A 16497-nucleotide genomic window follows, 5' to 3' on the forward strand; every position below is an offset into this window, starting at 1 on the left:
GGTAGCACAGATGGGGCAGCTTAAACAGATGTCCCTTCTCTCACAGTCCTGGAGGCTGGAAGTCCAAGTTCAAGCTCCCAAGGCCTCTCTCATGGGTGCATAGATGGTCGTCTCCTCTCTGTGCCCTGATCTCTTCTCAGAAGGACCTGGGCAGGTTGAATAAGCACTCACCCTGGTGACCTCATTTTAACTTCATCCGCTCTTCAAAGACCCTACCTCCAGATAGAGTCCCAATTGGAAGTTCTGAGTGTCAGGACTAGACATTTGGGGACACACAGTTCAGTCCATAACAGGTGGTGATGAAGATAAACCACCACCATTCCTCTGGAGATGCCATGCGTTTGGGCACAGAGCTGTTCTGAACCATTGTTTTGTTTCACTCTCAAAATGGCCCCACCCACACATCTGGTCTCCTGCGTTCTCAGTCACGTGATGACCAGGTACCTCCCAGCGTCCACGAGACATGACATCCCTTTCCTCTCCCACAGGACGTACACCTTCAGTGTAGCCCCTGACATGAGCTCCAGAAAGGACGGTGAGGCCGGCAGCAGACGGAACGGGGAGCCCAACCCGCCATCCTCATCCAGGAGCCTCAGCAGCCTGCAGTCCCTACAGGTGACAGGGCCCTTGATGTCAAACAAGCCACACAGCCATGTCCTGGGTCAGCTCCGGGGAGACTCCGCCTCCCAGGAGCAGCTTTCATTCAGACACTGCTTCCCGGAGCTCAGGCCCAGGTGGACCAGCAAAGGGCCCATCCTTCTGCTACCAGGTCCCTCTGCTCCATCACCCCGGGAAAGAGGGTGACCCACACACACATACACATATACACATACACACTCACATATACACACACATACACACACATATACACATACACATACTCACATATACTCATACACACACATATACACATACACACACACTACATACACAAATACACACACTCACATACACACACACATATACACATACACACACACTACACACACATATATACACACACATACACACACACTACACACATACACACACATATACACATACACACACATATACACTTATACACATACACACACTACACACACACATAAACACACATATACACACACACTCACATATACACATACACACACATACACATATACACACTACACGCACATATATACACATATGCACACATACACATACACACACTACACACATATACACACACATTATACACATATACACACACATATACACATACACACATACACACATACACACACACATATACACATACACACATACACACACACACACATACACACGTACACATGGCTGTGAATCTGTCCAGTGTCCATAAGACACATACAGGGTCCACAATGTCCACATACAGCTCTTGACCAAAGCTCGGTGCTCGTGACCAAAGCTCACTCACGGGGCCAGGACACATGGTGGGGAAGGGGTAGAGACCCAGCCCTCCCAGTCTGCCATGCTTTCTCCCTAACTCTGCCATCAGCCAGCTGACTTCTGCCCCAGGAACCCACCAGATCCCAGAGGATGCCTCTAGGTCAGACAAGAGTTGAACACAGGGCAGGGGACACCAGAACAGTGTGAAGACATCATGGTGACCTCTAGCCGGGTCCCCAGGGGGACAATGACCTGGGAAGCGGAGCCACGGACTGGGAGCCAGAGGCCTGTCAGCCCCAGGCAGTCACAGATGGGCACCACCCCTTGCCTGCCTCAGTCTCACTGGGGAGGGGGAGAACTGGCCTGGACCAGGGCTGGGGGCTCCCTGAGCCTGAGCCCCCTCTTTTCAGATTGAACAAGGAGAGGAGCTAGGTGGAAAAGCTCAGGCTTGGGCTCAGCCTCTGTGTGAACGTGCTGGTGTTTAGTAGGTGAGACCCTGACACCAGTCCTGTGGACGGAACCCTCCCCTGGTCTGAGACCACTTCATCCATGCTGTAAGAAAGGAAAACTGGCCATAGGTGTGCTAAAACAATCATGTAGTGGGCTGAACAACAGCCCCAAAGAAATGAGGTCTCAGTTCCTGTGCCCTGTGAAAGTTACAAGGAAACGTGTCTCTGCCTTTGGGGATGAGATGAGAATCTCAGTGGAGAGGTTGTTCTGGATTATCCTGTGGTTCTAAACCGAATCACTGAAAGCAGGGGTGTGATGCACGTAGAAGAGGAGACGCAGCCCTCAGGGAGAAGCCACGTGCCCGGGAGGCAGAACCTGGAGCTACCCACCAAGGCGGCCACATGCCAAGGATGCTGGGGGCCGGGAGCTCAAAGAGGCAGGAAGGACCCTCCCCTAGAGCCTCTGAGGGGACCTGGCCCTGCGATGCCTTCATTTTGAGCCTTCAGAACTGGAAGGGAATGAGCTACTCTTGTTTTCAGCCCCTGAAGTGGGGGCTATAACCTCCCTGGTGATTTCAGCCCAAACATCCCTGGTGACCTCGACGCCAGGCATGACCAAGCCCTGCGTCCTCCGTGGAGTCCCCCCAGCCCACCTCCTGTGGCAGCACCATCTGCTCTGCCCCCCCATCCTCTGCCACCTGTGACTCATCTTTCCACGCTTGTCCTCAGCCCCAATGAGACCCCCTAAGTGGGGCACCTGTGGACGACGCCTTGTGTCCCAGAATCAGGCACAGGTGCTCCTGATGCTGATGGCGCAAGTCACAGGAGACCACGGGCCTGTGCTGATGTGGAATTTCCCATTCTGCTCCAGAACTACTGTTCAGTCACTCAGTCATGTTGGACTCTTTGCGACCCCATGGACTGTGGCCTGCCAGCTTCCTCTGTCCTGGGATTCTCCATGTGGGTTGCTATGCCCTCCTCCAAGGGATCCTCCCAACTCAGGGATCAAACTCGTGTCTCTCTATATCTCCTGCATTGGCAGGTGGGTTCTTTACCACTAGCGCCACCCAGGAAGCCCCTCTCGCCTGGTTACTCAGAGCTAAACATATACCCTGACACCAAGCAGAGAACCATCTTTAACATGCCAACGCCTGGGTGGTCCTGGAGGGCCCTTCAGAAGAAGACAAGTGTCAGCAACAGAGGAGACTAGGATGGATGGATGGATAAATGATAGACAGATAGACAGATAATAGATACATAGAAGATGCATAGATAGATACATTAGATACAGAGGGTTCCCAACTTAAAAGCTCAACTTACACTCTTTTGACTTTACGATATAAAAGCAAATGCGTTCAGTAGAATTTTAAATACTCGAATTTTGCTCTTTCCCGAGACTAGTGATGTGCAGTCCAGTCCTCTATCTGATGCTTGCCAGTGGCAGCAGCAGCCCCATTAGCCCGTGATCACAAGGGTGAAATACTGATACACTGATAACCATGTTGCACCTAGACAGCCATTTCGTTTTTCACTTTCAGTACAGTATCCAGCAAATCACAGGAGATGTTCAACACAATTATAGAATATGCTTTGTGATAGATGAGTTTGCTCAGCTGTCAGCTAATGTAGGTGTTTGAACACGGTTAAGGTAGACTGGGCTGAACTAGATGTTCAGTTGTTTCAATGCATTAAATGCATTCCCGACTTAGGACATTTTCAACTTACGATGGTTTTATTGGACTGTAACCCATCACAAATTGAGAAAAGATCTGTACTTATCTACATGTCATATATATACATCTATTATATTGTATAATACATATTTTATATTCTTATGTTAATACTATAGATTATGGTTTCCCTGGTGGCTCAGAAGGTAAAGAATCTGCTTGCAATGCGGGAGACCCAAGTTCAATCCCTGAGTCAGAAAGATACCCTGGAAAAGGGACAGGCTACCCACTCCAGTATTCTTGCCTGGAGAATCCCATGGACGGAGGAACCTGGAGGGTTACAGTCCATGGGGTCGCAAAGAGTCAGACATGACCGAGCAAGGAACACACACACACACATACACTATAGATTATATATAATTATATATTCTAATATATGCTAGAATAGATTACAATTACATATTATGTCATATGGTAATAATGTGCATATTATTATACTTAGATAGATGCAGACAATATCCTAAGTAGTTACTCTGGAGGGATGAAGACTGTGTCCCCTCCCAAAATCCTATATTGAAATCTGTTGATTAGTGTGATGGCGTTTGGAGGTGGGGCCTTTGGAAGGTGCTTGACCACTTGGGTGGGGCCCTCAAGAGAAGGGTCAGTGACCTTAGGACCAAGATCCCAGAGCACCCCCAGCCTCCACTGTGTGAGGACCCTCCCCCGACCGCTGGGCCTGACCTTGGACACCTGACACTTCCAGCCCCAGAACTGTGAGACTCAAATGTCTGTTGTCGGTCATGCAGGGTGTTTCATTCCAGTTCAGCCTGAAGGGACCAAGACCAGGGTAGGCACTTGGAAGAGTAGGGATGGTGGAAAACTGATGTGCTGAGGGGTGGACCATTCATTCCACTTTCTCTGCATTTCCTGTGTGTGCTCTAGTGCCCAGAACATTAAAGGCTGCAGGAAATTATAGATGATTCCTAGTCCCATTTCATTGTAAAGGCTGTAGCTGCTCAACAGGCTTCCCAGGTGGCACTAGTGGTAAAGAACCCCCCTGCTGATGCAGGAGGTATAACAGACATGGGTTCAATCCCTGGGTTGGGAAGATCCCTTGGAGAAGGGCATGGCAATACACTCCAGTATTCTTGCCTGGAGAATCCCATGGACAGAGGAGCCTGGCAGGCTACAATCCACGGAGCTGCAAAGAGTAGGACACGACTAAAGCAACTGAGTATAACACAGCATAGCTATTGAACAAGGACAGGAGGGATGCCTTGGAGTGGGGGCCGGGGACAAGTCTCAGAACGCAGTGTTAAACCTCAGGTGCCTCTCCTCCCCCCATCCCAGGCCACGATAGTGAGGAGAAGCGTCCTGGTGGTCCGCCATGGGGAGAGGGTGGACCAGATCTTTGGGAAGTCCTGGCTGCAGCAGTGTACAACACCCGATGGTAAGTACGGTCCTGGCAGGATCCAAACGGAGGAATTAGCGCTAACACAGATCACGTCTCAATATTCTGAGTCAGAGCCCGGGGGCACCATTCTTTACTCAGACTGAATTCCCATCAGAACCTAACCTCCTCCCAGATCCTCGGCTTCTTTGGAGCTCTGCCCTCTACCTCGCAAAGCGACCACAGATGAGGCATCAATGAGGGCAGAAGACCTCAAAAGAATAGGTTCACATCTGGGGAGTCATAGATGCTCTTGACAATATGATCAAAGTGATGGACCTTCTCTTTGAATGGAAAACAAATGCCACCTTCTGTGCAGACTCAGCTAACACTTTGGCATTTAAGAAAAGCCTTTAAGGCTTCCAGTTCCAACAAAGTCTCTGTCAATGGAAATTCTGGGGAGGCGGCTTCTAAAAACTCTTGCATGGAACCTAAAAAAACAAGGCATGGAAAACCCTACCTCTCTCTGATTGGTGAACTGTTGGAAGGCTGGTCTGGTGTGTTCAGGCACAAGTGACTAACCGGCCACATGACATTCATAGAGCAGGTCTTGGGACAGGAGTTTGGCTGCTAGAATCTGTTGTGGCCAGGATGTCTGGGGGACATGTAAGAGGATGTGAGGGCTTGGTGTGTTACAGAGTCCTCTGTGGGGATCACTGATAATCTGAGGATGAGATCAGAACTAACCCTACTGACTGTTTACTCTGAGCCAGGCCCTGGGCTCCAGGCATCTCCTTACTGACTCATTCAAACAACTATATCATCACCCGTGTTTTACAGATAAGGGGGGTCAGTCAGCTGCCTCTAATCACGCAACTAGTCACTGGTGGTGCCAAGATGTGCACCAGATCGTCCAAGCGTAGAGTTCAAGGTCAAACTCAAGGTGAACCAAAGTGCTCTGAGCCTCTGAATGGATTGGGGTGGGGGCGGGGCAGTCCCAGTGAATCCCCCTGAGGTCCACTCCCCCCTGAAAAGTGAAAGTGAACATGAAGTCACTCAGTCATGTTGGACTCTCTGTGACCCCATGGACTGTAGCCCACCAGGCTCCTCTGTCCATGGAATTCTCCAGCCTGAAGCAACTGACTAACAATACACAATGCAGGACCCACTCCTGCCATCTGTATTCTGGCCCACAGGCAATGTGACACCTTAAAAGCCAAGGAGATGGGTTGAGTTGCATCTAATTAATTAATGCCAATTTGAGATTCTCATTGAGTTAAGCTAAGTCAGTCATGGAGATGCTTGTTCTTAATCAGGGCAATTGCATGAGTGTATCTTTGGGAGGGGTTTTCAGAGGATGAAGACAGTCTGGTGGTGCCTGCAGATGAAACACAGGTTTTCTGAGTTTGAGGAAATGTGTGCTGGGTAGAGTAGAATTTCCTCCTGAAATTCAATCTACATCGCAGGGTACGTTCAAGAAAAAACGCTGTTGACAACAGTTTAATTACTGTGCTTCAAATGTGGTTCTTGATCTTAAGCATTTAGTGGGACAGGTATGAACCAACTTGATGGAATTGAACAACTGGTGCTTATTTATGCTGTAGGAAAATACTACCGGCCAGACCTGAACTTCCCTCGCAGCCTGCCCAAACGGAGCCGCGGTATCAAAGACTTTGAAAATGATCCACCATTATCTTCTTGTGGAATTTTCCAGTCCAGAATGGCAGGTATGTTTGAGGCTCAACCTAGGAGGAATGGGGCTTCCCAGGTGGCTCAGTGGTAAAGAATCTGCCTGCCAAGGCAGAAAATGAAGGGCTCAATCCCTGGGTTGGGAAGATCCCTTAGAGAAGGAAATGGCAACCCACTCCAGCATTCTTGCCTGCAGAATCCCATGGACAGAGGAACCTGGCGGGCTACAGTCCATGGGGTTGCAAGAGTCAGACACAACTTAGCGATTAAACAGCAACAACCAAGAGAAGAGTAGCAATGATTATAGCAGTGATTATCACTCTCTTGTACTGAGCCCTTGCCATGTGCTTTGAGGGCAGTTATAGCATTATCCTCACTCTGCTGATGAAGAAACTGGGGCCCAGAGAGGTTAAGTATGTTGCCCAAGATCACATAGCAACTCAAGATCACACAGCAAGTAAGTGGAAGCTCAGAGACTTGACCCAGGAATGGGTTGGTGGGGAAGTCAGGAGGAATGAAAGGGATAAAAAGAACAAGAAAGAAAAGGAAGAAAAAAAAAAATCAGTGACCTCTGTATACACTAAGGATGTCCTTTTAAAATTTGAAAGATACATCCTGTCTTTGGTTTTATTTCAAAATCTGTCCCTTTGGGCTTTTGTTTTGTCTGAGGTTGTGGTTCCACATGATTGACCTTGTGGAGAGAAGAGACCATTGAGCTCATCCGGTCTGCATTCTATGAGTTAAGAAACTCAAATCTAGACTCGGGAAGGTTCATGGGCTTCCCAAGTCACGCACTGGTTAACTGGAGGAACACACTAAAACGGGCTCCTCCCTGGGGGCATGCTACCTGACCTTAATCACAGTTTCCCCCCACTCATCATGCACAGTTGTATGGGGCACATACACTAAGGGGTGGGGATCTTGGAGCTACCTAAGAGCCCCCCTGCCACAGGTAGTAAGCTGCCCTCCGGAGTTGCCCCCTCGGGCGGCTACAGTGATGAAGAGGGCACATTTCCCACTGCTCTTTTCCAGGGGAAGCTCTGTTGGACAGCGGCATCAGGATCACCTCGGTCTTCAGCTCCCCAGCCCTCCGCTGCGTGCAGACGGCCAAACATATCCTGGGAGGTCAGTGAGAACTGCAGCGACCTTCTCACGTGGCCGTGACCTCATGGTTCTTCTCTGGGGGGAGAGGGCAGTGAGCAGAGGTGCAGAGAGTGGATGGATGTGAATGACCGTCTAAATTTACAAGACAGTGGCGAACCAGCTCCAGAGAACTGTGAGGAGGCACAGAGCCTGTTAACATTTCTGGAAGGTCAAGATTTTAATTTGCCTTTGACCAACTTATGCACGCGTTTTTAAAAAACCTGAGGGTGAGGTTCTTCCCGGAGAACTGGGAACTGCTCTGGTCCTTTCTAAAGTACATTTGAATCAGTTCTAATGAGGTGGATGAAACTGGAGCCTACTATACAGAGCGAAGTAAGCCAGAAAGGAAAACACCAATACAGTATATTAACACATATATGTGGAATTTAGAAAGATGGTAATGATAACCCTATATGCGAGACAGCAAAAGAAACACAGATATATAGAACAGTCTTTTGGACTCTGTGGGAAAAGACGAGGATGGGATGATCTGAGAGAATAGCATTGAAACATGTATATTATCACACATGAAACAGATCGCCAGTCCAGGTTCGATGCAGGAGACAGGGTGCTCAGGGCTGGTGCACTGGGACGACCCTGAGGGATGGGATGGGGAGGGAGGTGGGGGGGGGTTCAGGATGGGGAACACATGTACACCCATGGCTGATTCATGTCAATGGATGGCAAAAACCACTACAATATTGTAAAGTAATTAGCCTTCAATTAAAATGCATACTTTTTTTTAAAAAAAAGTCTGAAATGCAAGCCTCCCTGGAGCAAGTGGAGGGTCTCCTGGGAGCTGTCCAGTGCTATCAAAGCCTGTTGTGTGTCAGGAAGACAGCAGCAGACCCTTCTGAGTGGGTATCCACCTACAGGAAGAAGCAAGTCCCTGCCAGAGGGGCAGCTGCCCTGGAGACCCCAGTTCCACCCCCATCCCACATGGGGAAGAGGGCAGGAGACCTGGGTCACCCTAGGAGCATGGCAGTGATGGGACCAAGAGCAGAGTGTGTGGACATGGGGGCAGGAGTGAGCAGGGGGCTTGCCTCCATGTTCTCAGAGACACAGGAAGTCAGGTCACCAGGTGAGCATAAGGCAGGAGACACTGAAGTTGGGACATGCCAATCAGGAAGGGGACTTGGACGGAAATGGGGATGTAGAGGATGACCATGTGAGACCGTGGGCACGGCCCGATGTCGAGACCCATCAGCCAGGCTGGGGCAGGTGTGGGCAGGGAGGAGCCAGGCTAACCCCGGACAAGTCTGAGAAGTGAACACGATGGAACAGGAAAGGGCAAGAGATGCTGAGGTTGTACAAGGGAGGGCCAAGGAGATGGAGCTGAGATTTTAAACTGCCGAAGCGGGGAGTTAGAGGCTGGGGAAGGTGAAGGATTCAAAGAAAAGAGTGGGCTCCATGGACCGAAATCCCGGGAGGCAATAGGAAGGCTGGAGTCAGATATGAGAGGGAGAAAGCTGCAGAGAAAGGAGTGTTGGCTGGACGCAGAGAAGAGAGAGGTTGGTGCTGCGCTTGGAGAGGGTTGCAACAGCTGGGAATGACAGACTGGATCAAGTTGGCTGGTGTGGGTGGGGGTGCAGTGGAAAGGATGTCATTGGAGGAAGAGTTACGAAGGTATTAAAAAAAAGTCAGTTTATGGAATGTGTTTTTCTATAGCAAAAATATGTACTATTTTTGGCAAAACAGATCATGACTTCCATTTGCAGTTTTCTAGTTTACAATAGAAAGTGGAGCTTTTTTTTTTTCTCATTAAAAAAAAAATCCTAGGGAAGGGTGAGTTGATAGACTTAGAATGTTCTGGAAGGTGACTCCCATCCACCCTCTGTTTTGGCTCCTTCTGGGCTAAGTGTTTACCAGGATGATGCTTCTGTGTGACTGACAGGCTCCACAGTTGTTCGTCTTTTCTGAGGATCAGTGGACCAGCCAAGTCCTCATGGGTGCGCTCCTTCTTAACCTGAGGATGAGCCCAGATGCCGCGTGCAGTGGGGCCCATGCAAGGATAGGATGAGCACCAGGGGGCTGCTGGTGTCTTCCAGATCCCAGGAGACTCTGGTCCTTCCTGATGGACAGAGGGTCATCCTATTGCCTCCAACTGCCCTGTGGCTCTTGTCTGAGAACTAGCATGACTGTGCGTCATCACAGGACAATATTCACCAAGTGAAATAAAATCACGTTTTTCCCCCCCCCCCAAAGGGTTGATTTAGACCTAGGAAGAGACTTATTTACAGAAAGTCAAAATAAACCCTGAAGATGATAAGCACTTGTGTTCTGTTGAAATTCAGAGTTCAAACTGGAGAAAAAAGTTAAGATAAGAGTGGAACCTGGCATCTTTGAATGGACCAAGTGGGAGGCCGGCAAAACCACCCCTACCCTCATGACCCTGGAAGAGATGAAGGAGGCGGATTTCAACATCAGCCTGGATTACAGGTGAGCCACCTCACGATGTCTGCAACTAGGCTTCCTCCTTTTTGTTAAAGATGATGAAGAAGGTGTTATTCATGAGGGACCACCGCAGTGGGGCGTAGCAGAAGGAGAGAGATCAGACTCCTCTCCAAATACAAGGCCCAGTGGGGATTTTTCAACCAGGAGAGGGTGGGGTGGACAGTTCATATAAGAAAAGGGTGATCCTTGCAGACCTTAAACTATCCTTACTGCAGACAGGCAGGAGTACAGACATGTCTGGGGGTGGAGGGGGAGCCGAGTTTGCTCAGGTATCCAGGGTGGTCAGATACAGTGGGGGAGGGGTTCTGACCGAACTGAATCCACAAGACTGGACGTGAAACCTACAGGTCAGGCCCACTGAGATGAGGGTCAGGGAGACCAGCTAGCATCTGTCGGCCGGAGAACCGCCCGTCGCCGGCTCTGCCATCACAAGCCTGTGTGCCCGCTGCTCAGTGGCAGTGCAGCCTGCAGCCCCCAGCACCAGCCCTTTGCTGGTTTGGGGCACAGAACTGGAGGCTCACTGCTGACCGTGAGCCTTAGCTAGAGGCAAAGCCATCTCGCTCCTTCTGTTGACACGCGGGTCAGATGGCAGCTCCGCTCTCCTCCTCCAGGCCGGCCTTCCCCCTCGCCTCTCTCCTGCCGGCCGAGGGCTATGATGATTACGTGCACAGGTGTGCAGTGAGCATGGAACAGATCGTCAACACCTGCCCACAGGACGGTAAGTGCCCCAGTGACCTTGGTACGGCAGCCCCGGGGGTCGGGGTCCCCCACCTCTGAGTTGGAAATGGCTGATTTTGAACCTGGGCATGCCCCGACCTCCCCCATCCAGTTTCCCCACCTCCAGAGTGCTATACCACTGACTCTGTAGAGACACACCCCCCACCACCACCCCACCCTGGGGCCCCCGATTCCGGAACCGATGGGACCCAGGATAGTAGGGTCAACACAGACCACCCATGCCCATTTCCCAGGAAGCAAAGGAAGAAGCTAAGAGCCAAACTACCAAATGTTGGGTCATGTCTAAATGACGATTCAAACAAAACATCTGTTTAAGTTGATGGCTGAGTCTATTAGAGAAATTTAAATATGGAAGCTGAATATGGAAATAATTAAGAAGCACTGTTAATTTAGTTAATGGGGTAATGGCATAGCAGTTGTGTAAAAATGAGAAGTCCTCATTTGGAGATGCAAACTGTGGTACATCCTACAAAGTAGCGTGATATTTGGGCTACACTTTAAAAAATGCATTAAGTGTCCATCATCCAATCAACAAATTGAGATGTGGTACATATGTACAATGGAATACCACTCAGCCATAAAAAGGATGAAATTTTGACATTTGTAACAACATGGATGGACTTGGAGGGCATTATGCTAAGTGAAATAAGTCAGACAGAGAAAGACAAACACTGCACTTGTATGTGGAATCTAAAAATACAACAAACTAGTGAATATAACACAAAAAGGAGCAGATGCAGATACAGGGAATGAATGAGTGCTGGGAGAATGAACTGGTGGGGAGAGGGAAGTAGGGAGGAGGAAGATGGAAGAAGGGAGTAAGAGATACAAACTGGTAGGTATAAAATCAGCTACAAGGATCTATTGTACAACATGGGGAAAATAGCCAATATATTACAGTAGCTATGAATGGAGTGTAACTGTTAAAATTACAAATCACTATATTGTATGCCTTATATAATATTGTACATCAACTATACTTCAGTAAAAATAAAATAAAAATACCTCACAGGGAAGGATGTCAGGTAACAGACAGATGATACCAGATGGGCAGAACATCAACTGTTGGAGCTCCCTGATGAGGACACAGGGATTCATCAGACCTGCCTTTGGGGTATATGTGAAAATGTCCATGGTGAAACATGAAAAGCTAATGCTATAAGATTTAAGTTAGCAAGTGTGAACATCAGCCATGTGTCAGGCATCAAATAGAACATCATGGGAAAATGTCAGTGAAGAAGACACGTAATAATCCCTCAAGAGACTTGAATGTTATTAGAGGAAAGGGGCGGACACGTCTGGAAGAGCAGGAATGTTACGGGCTTCACCTGTGACTCAGTGGTAAAGAGCCCTCCTGCAGTGCAGGAGATGCAAGAGATGTGGCCTACAAAGTCATGGTGTGGTTGCAACCCCATGGACTGTAGCCCGCCAGGCTCCTCTGTCCATGGGATTCTCCAGGCAAGAACTCTGCAGTGGGCTGCCATGCCTTCCTCCAGGGGATCTTCCCGACCCGGGGATTGAACCGTCGCCTCTAGTGTCTCCTGCATTGCAGGTGGGTTCTTTACCACTATGCCACCTGGGAAGTCCTTACAGTCACATTAGCGCAACCTGAATGGACCACTCTGTGGGCCAGGACTTTCCAAGGAAGCTTGGGTTCCAGTTTCCTCCTCAGGCAGTGCAGTGGGTACAGCCCCAGGGTCTCCCTGACTCGGCAGCAGGTCTAACTCCCCAGGCTGGCAGCATCCCAGCCTTGGCTGCCCTTACACGTTGCCATGGACTCTGGAGGTCCTTCCATAAAGTGAGAGTCCTCCGTGGTCCATTGTGATGACCAGCTGATCAAGCTCAAGTTCACAGGCCTGGACAACACAGCTCAGAGCTTGGCACTGTCCCATTCCTGAAGCTCGAGGGCAGGTATGTCTGTGCCGGCCCCGTGTGAGGATGTGACGGGCTCAGAAGACCTTACACACAAACCAGAGGCCAGTTGCCAGTGTTATTAACCTGTTGCCAACCATGCCTACCTCCATCCGGGGTTGCCAAGGCCTCGGGGCACCACAAGTTTATTCCACCCTGACCACTCTGGGGCCACCGTCTGATAAGGGGCATCCTCCGTGCTTGCTCTGACTCGGGGTGCTTTCCTTCCACAGCAGGCGTCATCCTGGTCGTGGGCCATGGCTCGGCGCTGGACACCTGCACTCGCCCGCTGCTTGGGCTGCCGCCCCGGGACTGCGCGGACTTTGCCCAGCTCGTGAGAAAGGTAAGCGCCCCCTCTTTTCTCTTGGGGCCATGGAAGCAGGCAGCCTGAGGATGTGGGTCCCCACATCCCCTTCTCAGAACAGAGACAAATGTCTTGAACAACCCAGAGCAGTAGGGACCCCCACACCTTTTCCCCTGAGAAGGTGTCCACTGGCTCTTATGCAGAGGGTAGCTGCAGGCAAGGGACTGTCAGAGGATGTTTGTCATCTTTATCGTCATGGCAGCTTTGGCCATTTGCTGCCAAGTTAATATAAAAAACAAGACAGAGGACTTTTATAATCAGGTCATATGATAATTCCTTACTACTGTAGTAGTTGAGCACATGGTCCTTTTGGAGAGGGTAGGTGCAGAGGTTGAGCTAATTAAGAAAGAAGAAAAAGAGCAGTTATTGGGCTGGCTTGCTCCGGGGATGGGGTGGGTGAGGGGGGAGACTGCAGACAGACAGAAAGCAGCCCCTCCCTCTAGCCTTTGAAGTCATCAAGCCATGAAACATAGGAGCTTGTCGAAGCTGTCAGAGTGCCTGGTGCTGGGCCGGAGTCATCTGTTGTTGTTCAGTCATGAACTCTCTGGACCCCATGGACTGCAGCACACCAGGCTTCCCTGCCCTTCACTATCTCTGGGAGTTTGCTCAGATGCTTGTCCATTGAGTTGGTGATGCCATACAACCATCTCATCCGCTGCCATCCCCTTCTCCTCCTGCCCTCAACACATACTGAAAAATCAAGTGGGTGCTGGATGTGTAGATAAGAATAACAGGTGGACCAACCTGTGGAGCATCACCCAGCAAAGCAGAGATGACGAGCAGCATTGGCGAGATGAAGGAGGCAGGCAAACTCAGGACTTAGCCCTCCCCATTCCCTGCCCCAGAGACCTACTCAGGGATACACTTGCCCTCTGCCCTTGTCCTTTTCAGCAAGTTAATCAGCTGATTGACCAACGACCTTGAGGCTGGGAGTGCTGCAGTGCAGACAACACCTGTGATGAGCGATAGGTCCCTGATCTGGCCATTGCCGACCACGGCTTGTTTACCACAGGTGTGGACAGCAAGGTGTCTCTGAGCTCCAGAGTGGCCTGCAGGCTGCAGAAGAGTAGACCCCTGGCCCGGCCTGGCCCAGCCAGCACCTCTCTTTGCTGTGCAAAGCCCTTAGGTCTCTGAGCCCCTCCCTGCACTGCCAGGAAAAAATACAGCCCTCCCTCACCCTGAGATGCCATGGCACCCCAATTATGACAGACAGTGAGGTCTGCAGACACTTCCCACTGCCGTGGAAGGGGCAGGGAGTCCCCCTGGGGGCCGCTGTGTTGGATGTCAGTGCCAAGTTCAGGGTCACGGTGCCAGCATGGATGTATCACGCAGGCTTCAAGGCTACTGGCTTGAGAACAAGTCTAAAATCAATCGACCTGGTATGGAATATTAATAACTGATTTAACTCTGCTCCAGATCCCGTCTCTGGGTATGTGCTTCTGCGAAGAAAACAAAGAGGAAGGAAAATGGGAGTTGGTGAACCCGCCCGTGAAGACGCTGACTCATGGCTCCAACTCCGCGTTTAACTGGAGGAACTGGATCCAGGGCAACTGATGCCAGTTCTGTGTTTGCATGACTCACACTGGAGAGAAGGGACTCCGCAGAGGCTGTGAGACCCTGTTATCTTGAAGGGATGCTGGTCTCCCCGAGGTGATTCGTAGAAGCACAACACGCACTTTCAGACACCAGAGTGTTGGCCATCTGCCAACCGCCGCCCTGCGAGCTGGGCTGTGGGGATGCCATCTTGTACCCTGTGCATCGGCCGTGCCAGCTGGCAGGGGATGAGGACCCGTGACTCTGGTTCCAGGAGTTAAAGACCCACCCCAAGCCCACCCCAGGGAAAATTCCACTTTATATGTTTTTGTCAAGTTCTGGGCTATGTTTCCTTTCTCTGTTTCAAACACTCTTGGGCTGTTTCCACACAGGCTGAAGGAGGTAAAATATTGAATAAAAATGGAGCAAGGAAACCGCCTACCAGATCAAAACCAGGAACCGAGCTTGGTGTCCACAGACCAGGTATCAGGGACCTGCTGCTGCTATGACGAGTAAGCCCACGGTGGTGATCAGAGACACAAGTTTGAAACACACACACACGTTTACTCTGTTGCAGCCCTGCAGGCCAGAAGTTCTGAAATGGGCTAGAGGAGTACTCTTCTCCCACAGCCCTGAGGGAGAGTCTGATTCTCTGTTTCTCTGGCCTGCAGAGGTGCCCGCACTCCTGGCCCCTGGCACCTTCCTCCATCCTCAAAGGCAGCTGTGGTGCCCCTTCAGATCCCCCTGCTCCTCCCCTTACACAGTCATGTCACCTCTGCTGCTGACTCTCCTATCTCCCTTTTGTGAATACCCTCAGGTTACACCGAACCCACCCAATAATCAGGAATATCTCCCCATCTCAAGACCCTTAACTTAATTCCACCAGCAAAGTCCCCTTCGCTGTACCATGTGACGCAGTCATGGGCCCAGGGATCAGGGAGTGCACCTCTCGGGGGGCCACCTTTCAGCCCATCACCCCCAGTCCTCCCAGGGTCCACCTTTCAGCCCATCACCCCCAGTCCTCCCAAGCACGTCGGGCTGTTTATACAGAGGCCAGGGTGGAAGGGTTTGTGACATCCCCTTGGTGCAGGGCTCACTTCGTTTCTCTTTTTCTCCATTTTGATCAAGTGGAGCGGGGAGGCGGGCTTTGTAAATGGAGGGGGTGGGTCCTGCCTTGACTATCAGGAGAGAGAAAGCAGAGAGGACCCCCAACCCAGGCACAGCGAAGCCTCCAGGGAGGGTGCATCCAAGGGTGCTCTGACTTCGAACAAGCTGGTCCAGGCAGTCAATGGAGGGGGCACCCAGCTGTGTCCTCTCACCCCATCCTTGCCCAAGAAGAAGAAATAGCCCTCAGAGTGCTCAGAGGGAGGGTGCAGTCATGCTGAGACATGCTGCCCGACCCCAACACCTCTGTTCTTTCCTGGATACACCAGTGCCACACCGACGTTCCCAATCATGATGGTGAATAAAAATGTCACAAGTCAAACTCGTAGGATTTACATAGTCGCCACTTCTTTGGGGTGGTCCCCAAGACGTCTGGGTTCACCCTCTGTGGGGTGAGGCTTCTGGGTCTCATGGCCTGAGTGATGAAGGAGGCAGACCACCGCCTCCTCCTTGCTGGACTGCCTGTGGGGGTCTACATGGGACAACAAGATGGGTCTGAACCTCAGAGCTTGAGGTCAAGTATGCAAGAAACACAGTTGTCTTTATATCCTATAATGTTGGTTGACAAGGCTTCCTGCAACAAAGGTAGAAAAGCCCTCT

General features: G+C 50.5%; 1 protein-coding gene across 3 annotated transcripts in view; it reads left to right on the plus strand.

Moving 5' to 3' along the window:
• Positions 1 to 16219, plus strand: part of UBASH3A (ubiquitin associated and SH3 domain containing A) — a 37944-nt gene extending 21725 nt beyond the window's left edge. The window contains exons 7-14 of one of the 3 annotated variants that reach the window (XM_070466812.1): positions 489 to 615; positions 4862 to 4961; positions 6506 to 6628; positions 7623 to 7715; positions 10028 to 10172; positions 10799 to 10905; positions 13073 to 13179; positions 14617 to 16219. In XM_070466812.1, coding sequence (XP_070322913.1) covers positions 489 to 615; positions 4862 to 4961; positions 6506 to 6628; positions 7623 to 7715; positions 10028 to 10172; positions 10799 to 10905; positions 13073 to 13179; positions 14617 to 14754 — 940 coding nt within the window. In that variant the 3' untranslated portion in view covers positions 14755 to 16219. Of the gene's footprint in view, positions 1 to 488; positions 616 to 4861; positions 4962 to 6505; positions 6629 to 7622; positions 7716 to 10027; positions 10173 to 10798; positions 10906 to 13069; positions 13180 to 14616 lie in introns of all 3 variants that reach the window. The other 2 variants (XM_070466811.1, XM_070466813.1) reach the window with 2 other exon arrangements.
• The last annotated feature ends 278 nt before the right edge of the window (positions 16220 to 16497 follow it).

The sequence above is a fragment of the Odocoileus virginianus genome, chromosome 4 (assembly GCF_023699985.2).
Source record: "Odocoileus virginianus isolate 20LAN1187 ecotype Illinois chromosome 4, Ovbor_1.2, whole genome shotgun sequence".
Classification (NCBI taxonomy): Eukaryota; Metazoa; Chordata; class Mammalia; order Artiodactyla; family Cervidae; genus Odocoileus; species Odocoileus virginianus.